Genomic DNA, 8,706 nt, shown 5'->3' on the forward strand with positions numbered 1-8,706 from the left:
GCGCGCCCGGGAACGGCGCGCGACGCCCTTGGCGCGGGGTTATGAGCCCCGCTCCGCGCGGGACGCACTGAGACGCCAGGTAACGGCCGCCGCGGGGCCATCTCACACGCACATGTACATATATATATATTTATATATGAATGTGTGCGTACAACTCTATACGTGTGCGTGTGTGTGTGTATGCATGTATATGTATATAGAGGTGTATGCGCGCACGTCCAYGCACCTTGCAACTTGGAGCGCTGCGCTGCCCGGTGCTCCTCATTGTTTCCCGCCCCGCGCAGCCGATGGGGGCGGCGAAGCGCGGAGCCCTCGGCGCGTTCCCTGCGCCTGTTACCGCAGCTGGTGTCGCCCCCGTTTCTAACGTCCCTGAGCCGTTTATAACCCCGCGGCGCTCGGCCCCTCGCGTAACAGCGCGTGTGCGAAGCGGAGCGGACGGGCGGGCGCCTCYGCGCTGCTCACGCGTGTCCGTGTGCCCGCAGGGTCGCCATGACCAAGTCGTACAGCGAGAGCGGCCTCATGGGCGAGCCGGGGCCGCCGCGCTGGGCGGACGGGCGCCTCAGCCCCCGCGACGGGGAGCGCGACAAGGCGGAGGAGGAGCCGGAGGGGCTGCCCGGCGAGGCCGAGGAGGACGCGCTGCGCAACGGCGACGAGGAGGATGAGGAGGACGAGCTGGACGAGGAGGAGGAGGACGACGAGGAGGATGAGGAGGACGAGCAGAAGCCCAAGCGGCGCGGCCCCAAGAAGAAGAAGATGACCAAGGCGCGCATGGAGCGCTTCAAGCTGCGCCGCATGAAGGCGAACGCGCGCGAGCGCAACCGCATGCACGGCCTCAACGCGGCCCTGGACAACCTGCGCAAGGTCGTGCCCTGCTACTCCAAGACGCAGAAGCTCTCCAAGATCGAGACGCTGCGCCTGGCCAAGAACTACATCTGGGCGCTCTCCGAGATCCTGCGCTCGGGCAAGAGCCCCGACCTCGTCTCCTTCGTGCAGACCCTGTGCAAGGGCCTCTCGCAGCCCACCACCAACCTGGTGGCCGGCTGCCTGCAGCTCAACCCGCGGACCTTCCTGCCGGAGCAGAGCCCCGACGTGCCGCCGCACATGGCGCCGGCGGGAGCGCCCTTCCCGGCGCACCCCTACCCCTACCAGTCGCCGGGGCTGCCCAGCCCGCCCTACGGCACCATGGACAGCTCCCACCTCTTCCCGGGCAAGGCGCCGCCGCCCTTCGGCGCCGCCCTCGAGCCCTTCTTCGAGGGCGGCCTGGCCGAGTGCGCGAGCCCCGCCGCCTTCGACGGGCCGCTCAGCCCGCCGCTCAGCGTCAGCGGCAACTTCGCCTTCAAGCACGAGCCCGCCGCCGACTTCGACAAGGGCTTCGCCTTCTCCATGCACTACCCCGCGCCCGCCGCCGCGCTCGCGCCCGCCGCGCACGGGCCCCTCTTCGGCGCGGCGCGCTGCGAGCTGCCCGTCGAGGGGCTGCTGCCCTACGAGGGCCACGCGCCGCACGAGCGCGGGCTGCCCGCGCCGCTCCACGCCATCTTCCACGAGTGAGCGGCGCCGCGGGGCCGCCCCCCCATCCCCACGCGCGGGCAGGGCCCCGCGGGAGCCGCCGTCCCCACGCGGCGCGGGCSCCTCCCGCCGCGCTGCCCCGCGTCCCCGCGCGCATCCCCGCACTGCTCCCCGACGGCTCCTGCCGGCCGAGCCCCCTCCACGGGCAGAGCGAAAGTCACGAGCAATAATTAGGATCTATGCAATTTTTAAAACTCGCGATGGGCCAATTACAAAAGAAAGAAAGAAAAAATATATATGAGATCTATATATTTTTCAACCGGCGTTTTACTACTTGTTACCTTTTTCCCATGCTGAATTATTTTGTTGTGATTTTTGTACAGAATTTTTAATGACTTTTTATAATGTGAATTTCCTATTTTAAACCATGCAGCTTCATCAATTTTTATACATATTGGAAAGGTAGAATTATATCTAATTTATACGAAATAATTTAACTAATTTAAACCAGCAGAAAAGTGCTTAGAAAAGTTATGTTGCCTTAGCACTTGTTTCCTTTCAAAGTTTTTTAAAAAATGCACAATCCGGGCAGTTTATTTCCCATGAAAATCTTTCTTTTTTTTTCTTTTCTTTTTCCTCTTTTTTTTTTTTTTCTTTTCCCCTACAACAAGAACCAGATCCCCAGGTCTTGAGGAGATATAAGAACGAGAGACTTATTTTCTATTAAAACATATCAGTTCAACACATTACTTGCACAAACTTGTATATAAATGTTATAAGCAAATGCCAACACCCTTTTTAAATCAAAAGCTGCTTGACTATCACATACAATTTGCACTGTTTCTTTTTAGTCTTTGAACCCTTTTGCATTCCGTGTTTTTTTTTTTTTTTGAAGAGAACTTGAAGATATTAATGTTTCCAGACAATATAAATGCATGATTTTATACATATTCACACGATCCGTGGTTGTCATATACTCATTATAAATCGGAGCCTAAAACTAATCAGGTTGTTAAAGTTGGGCGCTATACCTATTGTAGTCGATTAGTACGGTAGCTTAAAACAAATTCAACCCATTTAATCCGTAATTAGAACAATAGCTCTTGCATGTACAATGCAGTCCAGAATAAGTGCTGTTTGAAATGTAATGCTGGTTCAACTGGAATCAATCTGTACTGTAATTTTGTTTGTAATCCTGTATATGATGATGTAATGCACACTGGGGTTGTAGAGAACAGCTCTCCTTTTGCAACGACATAGTATTGAACATTTGGTCGAATGTTGCATTTCTCCTTAAATGTGATTATTATTATTATTATTATTTTTCTCCTTAGTGTGAGTAATTCCTATGGGATTATTGTTTTATTCGGATAGCTCATGAAAGGTGCGACACTTATTATTTGTAGAATAAAATTTGGACTAAAAAGAAAGAAAGAGGAGGACGCGCTTCGTTGCTTTGGCTGCTCAGGTGGCCGCGATCCGCGCACCTCGGGAGGGACGCGGGGACAGGGAGCGGGCCCGGCGGGAGGCGCGGCAGCCTCCGCGCTCCGGCGGCGCCCGCGCAAGGTGCTTCCCGTTAAAGGTGCTCGCGCAACAGGTGCGAGCCCCGCGCGCAGCCCCGGAGCGCCGGGGCCCCTCGCACCCGGCGGCGCGCGGAGCTGCGCGGGCGCTCCCGCCGCCGGCGCCTTTTCCCGCGGAGCGCGGCGGGCGGGACGGTGCTCGCGGGGCGCCGCGTTCGCTCCGCGGGGCTCTGCCCCTGTGCTCAGAGCGCCCGAAAAGCAGCGGGCGGGACGTGCGCTGCCCCCCGCGCGGCGGCTCCGCGCTCCCAACGCGGCGGGGCTGGAAGGGAGGCAGGAGCCTCCGCGGGCRGCCCGAGCGAGGCGACACCGCGGCTTGGGACGAGGTCGCGGGGGTGGCCGCCGCTCGCTCGCCTCTGTCGGCTCCGTCCCCTCGCAGCCAGCGCGGGGGCAGCTCGGATGCCACCATCTTTTATTCAAAGGCAGGCACAGATGTTCCTTCTGCGGGTGGGGGGGTTAATTTATGAAAATGATATTGTTTATGCATGAGAGCAGCCCGCACAACACACGCGGCTTCCATCTGAGGGGAGAGATGCCACAGAACCAGTGCCAACGGCAGGAGCATATTCTGCAAATTTAGTCCCTTAAATGTTTAATGAATATTTGGAAGGCATTTCCAAGCCACAAGAAACCTTTTCAATTACCTTTCCTTTTCTTTCCCAGTTAATGACAAAACCCAACTCCTGTAGCCAATGCAATTTACTTAAAAGATCCAAGTAGGYTCCCCGAGTGTTTGCTACCACAACACTTGAGATGAAACAACACTTTAAGGTTATGAGGAACGTAATAAAGAAAATTAATTAGGCATTTGGGTAACTAGGGGCTCCATTTTACAAATCACTTGTGAGTTTTATTTCAATTAGTTTAGTTTCCCCCCTTGTTCTCTGCAATGCATTGCAGTTCTTTTATTTATTTATTTATCTCCTGCTGCTGCTTCTTATGCCTGTGCTATTTATTTTTTACGTACTGTTAATAATATTAGGCCAAATCCTGAAATCTGCACTCGCAACTCCCACAGGAAGGTCTATCAAGGGCTCTTTCAAAGGAAAGAATTAGTCACCCCGCTCCTCTCCTATGAACATATCACTAATTAACTTAGGCTCGAGCGGGATTATCTAACTTTCTGGTGCGGGGGCGACGCTGGGGGTGAGTCATGCCCATGTCTGTGCTAGGTAATCCAGAAGAGGCCTAGAACTTTATTTTTATGGCTCCCGGCGACGTGCGGCTTTGCTCCTCCACGCCGTGCTTCTCCGGGAGCAGTTGTGCTTTGCCCCTGGCGGGTGACACCTGGAAAACCCCGCAGGAGCAGTGCACGAGCTGGATGCTCTTCCCTTCCCGGTCTCCAGAGCAGCACGAGAGGATCTGGAGGTCGTTCACGTATTCCCATCAACGCACGGAGGCCTCGGGCAGGGCAGAGTGYCCTGTAACCATGGAGCACATCCAGGCGAGCCATGAGGCATCGAGACAGAATCCTTGGATTTGCCAACGCAGGTGCAAAATGCGCCAGGATACGACGGGGTTCAGCCTGGYGCCTGCCTGCAGGGGCTCTGCCCGAGCCAGTGAGGGCAGCAGCAGCAGCAGGGGAGGATGGAGGCATCTCGAGTCACCGCAGCGCCGCTTCCCAGGAGGCCGCTGTTCCAGGACCCTAATAAACTAATACTGGAAAGCAACACGTGGCCTCAGTGGCAATAGGAATTAACAGGAATAATTCTAAACTGTTTATATGTGAGCAAGTAAAACAAGGCTTTTGTACCATGCACAGTGCTGAAATATCTTTCAGTTATTTTGACTATGTAACTGATCAAAATTGGGTCCAGTATTACCTTAATTATTTTTGATGTTTTCAAAACATAAAGTATCTCCTCTTTTTTTTTTTTTTAAGAAATATTTATTAACCAGGTAGTATTATCAGTTATTGACTAGGCAGTATTCCTGCTCAAAGAAGAACTTGCCAAGTTGCTTCAAAAATAAGAGAGCTAAATTCCACTTGTCTTGCTTCCATATGCAGTGTCTGAAGTCAAAATCACTCCGTTCTTACTCATTCCTGCTCAGGAAGAACTCTCACAGAACCCAAAACTTGGAATTTTGCCTGCTGAATTAGCAGGGAAAATATGCAGAAATTGCTCACTGTTTTTATGCACCAAGATGGGCTGTGTAGTAATTATTTCAGAAATTAAAAATGGTCTACAGTCATTCCTTAGCTGAAAAGCCTGCGACACAAAAAGCCTGGAAAAACACAGCACATTAATACACATGGAAACAGTGTGCTGAAGATCTGCAAATAGACTGTTCTTTAAATATGTACATAAGTGTTTTTTAAATAATTCATATATGTATTTAACAAACCGTCAGAAGCTATGCAATACAAAATTAGAGCTGACAATGCTCTGAAAGCATTCTCTTAAGTATTTAGGTTGCCTACAGGGTATGTAAAACATAGAAAAGCAGTCCTGATTTTCAGTTCTTAGCCTGCAGTAGTTGGTAGGATGGAGTTAACTGCATTTCATGTGAAACAAAATAGAAGCAAATATGACGTACACTCTTTACCAATATTTTGGTGACAGAACAGTAGTAAACAAGGGCCATATTCAGTTTTATTATCTTAAAAAGAAGATGTATTGATCCTTATGCAAAGAAGAAATATTCTCCCCCATCAGCACATTCTCATTTTTATTCTTTTCCATTTTCACTTCTTTCTCTTGTTTTGATTAAGATTTCTTTCAGCTCCTATTTCTCTTAAGAACAACTTAAAGCTTGACTTCCTGTTTTCTTCTTCTTATGTCTTTATAATCCTTTCATTCCTTATTATTCTCATCTTTCTCTATTCTCCTTTGAGAGAAAAATATGGKTTTTTTTTCCTCTCAAATCTGTATTTGTCCATCTCCACAACTTCAGTCTTTCTTTCATTCTTTGGTCTTTCCCCTCACCTTTCAATGCTTTGCTTCTCTTTTTCAGACTTTTATTCATAATAAATGAATGATTATGCCAATGCCCTGTTCTACATATTATTACATTTTTTTCCTCACAATATCCTCTATCTCTTCTTGACTTAATTCACATTCCTTAATTTCAGCTTTCTATCCTCACAGGGGGACACTCATTGGCCCTCCAGTTCCTCAGCTATCCACCTTATGTCATGTTTTCTGACTGATTTGTTCAAGGRGGAAGGAATTCTGCAAGGAATACGGGCAATTGGGAAAGGTTGGATTGTCCCCCAGGTTCCTGCTTCTTCTTGCAGGGTCTGGATCATGGCATTCCTCTCCGGGAAGCTCAGTGCCTCAAGGCAGCACCCAGATGCCCTGCAGCGTCTCTTCCACCTCAGACTGCTGAGGAGAACCTCAAAGCACCTTCTCTCCTTCGCTCCAAGCTGCATTTAGGCTGGAGACAAAACAAGGCTTGCCCTTGTTTTTTGCCTTGGTGACATTGCAACCATGCTGTGCCTGGCCAGTGTGCTGGTGAAGCAGACACCAACCCATGGACTGATTGACTGGACATCCTGGCTTGACCTTAGACCTGTCTCATCACCATGGATTTTTTTTGCCATCAGGACTTCTGGCAGGATGTGTTGACTCTGCTGTGATGTGTTGATGCTGTGATGGTGCTGAGTTCGGACCTGCATGTTCAGGTCCTACTCATGTGGATTCCAGCCTGCCCGTTTGTCCTGTCACCCCAGACCTGTGGGAGCTGGTGGCCATCTCTGTGGCCATTCCCACTCAGCCCAGCCTGGCCCCGATTCCTTCACCCAGGATGGATCACGGTTGGTTCATCTGTCCTGCTCACCCGCTCTGCTTCCTGCAGAGAACCCACCCTTGGGAACAGTCCCTCTTCCAGGGAGGGCCTCAGTGTGGAGGCTTCCAACATTGCTCTGGGATATTTCACTGCTACGTTATTCTGTTTTCTCCCAATTCAGTGTGATATAATCTGTAAACTGTGATATGAATAATAATAAAAAGAACCCTGTAACTGCTAAGCTGAAAACAGATAGCCTTGCATTGAGCAGTACTCTTCAATGAAAAGAAGTATCTGTTTCATAGAAATGGTTGTGATAATGGCATATTTGTGAAAAGAGTGAACAGAATCATGTATCTCTGAAATGTTTGCTATTATGTAAGACTTCCTTGCTATTCCTATTGTCTTATTGTGTAAGACTTCCTTGATATTACTATTTCATGTTTTAATCTGCTACATTTTTGTATCTTGACAGATATTGGTTTAATATTCTCTTCAAGTAACATCAATAAAATGGTATTACAACTTCTACTGACATCAGCTGAAGGGTATTACAAGTCTCCTGGGAACTGTAATATTCTTTCAGTGATGGCACTGATAGCAGTATCACTTTATGGCTCTAAGACAGTTATTAGCTTATCCTTTACCTTAGGCAAAATAATCTGGTATCAATATAATATATACGTAGAATGGGTAGGCTAATAAATGCTCTCAGAAACAAATAAAGAAAGGCTGTAGTGCTTTGTAAAGAACACAGAGCCTCAAAGCTGAATCAATCATTTTTCCATTGAATATTGTGCTTTATCTTCTAGTTAATGATTTAACTTTCCTTTTGAATGACATCAGTGAAAACACATTAAAGCTCACTGATGTCAAAGAACGGGTACAAGCTTAATTGGTTCATCTATCGCTACGGTCGTCAGAATACTAAGTTGGTAAGGTAAGTATGTTTGACTTACAGCTTTTTCCCTGCCTCATCACTCATTTCTCTTTAGGCAAAACAAGGATATATTTTGAATAAAACTTCCATATACTGTACATAATTTCAACTCTTTATTTTGTCTGATTATTCTGCATTCAAGATATATACCTTCCAGCAAAGAGCATCTATGGGACAAGGAATATCAGCACAATTAAAAAGAGTCAGAAGACCAGTAATGGTTTGAAAGGAGCAGAAGCAGTGTGAATATGTCATTTAGAAGCACTGCTTTCCCTTTATTAATGAACCTATTTTAAGTAGACCTTTGTATGTAGTCAGCAAGATATTTTGTGCATTTCATGTTCATTCTAGGAATATATGTATTTTTATAACCCCAAAGACTGACAACAATCCCGTAACATCAACAATTGACACTGGTAGAGGGAAATTTGTCAGATCTACATCTCACTTAAAGCTGTATAAGTGATTTGGTGCAAATTCAAAAATTCAAAAATTCAAAAATTTTTGTATATTTGCCTTAAATTTGTATAATTTGCCAGATATTCAAATCATGCTTGAAACTCAGTTTAAAATCAGCTTCTAAGCGATGCAGTTAGCAGTTTCGTGCCTATGTCTGAGGACTGTTCAAGGAAGGCCGCCCCAAAGCCGTTTCATAGCGCGCTATTTTGTGGCCTTCTGCTGGACCGACTGCAGGTGATTATGTGCATTTCCTCATATATGTTACAGATTTCCTCATGTATCTGTTAGATGTGTATGTATGTCCTCATCTATTTGTTAAAAGTGCATGCATTTCCTCATATATCTGTTAGATGTGCATGTATTTCCTTACGTATGTTTGGTTTGTGTATATTTCCTTATGTATTTCCTCATATATCTGCTAGATGTATGCATATTTTCTCATATCATATACGTGTATTTCCTCGTCTACGTTAGGCGCACACGTGTTTCCTCATG

At 47.9% G+C, this 8,706-nt stretch overlaps 1 protein-coding gene across 1 annotated transcript; it reads left to right on the top strand.

Annotated features, from left to right (window-relative positions):
• The first annotated feature begins 27 nt into the window (after nucleotides 1-27).
• NEUROD1 (neuronal differentiation 1) lies at nucleotides 28-1,558 on the top strand. The gene is made up of 2 exons (XM_026052093.1): nucleotides 28-79; nucleotides 483-1,558. The coding sequence occupies exon 2, from the start codon at nucleotides 490-492 to the stop codon at nucleotides 1,546-1,548; it is 1,059 nt and encodes a 352-aa protein (XP_025907878.1). The 5' UTR covers nucleotides 28-79; nucleotides 483-489; the 3' UTR covers nucleotides 1,549-1,558.
• Nucleotides 1,559-8,706: the final 7,148 nt, after the last annotated feature.

The sequence above is a fragment of the Nothoprocta perdicaria genome, unplaced genomic scaffold (genome assembly GCF_003342845.1).
Source record: "Nothoprocta perdicaria isolate Ctin4 unplaced genomic scaffold, notPer1 scaffold_83, whole genome shotgun sequence".
Classification (NCBI taxonomy): Eukaryota; Metazoa; Chordata; class Aves; order Tinamiformes; family Tinamidae; genus Nothoprocta; species Nothoprocta perdicaria.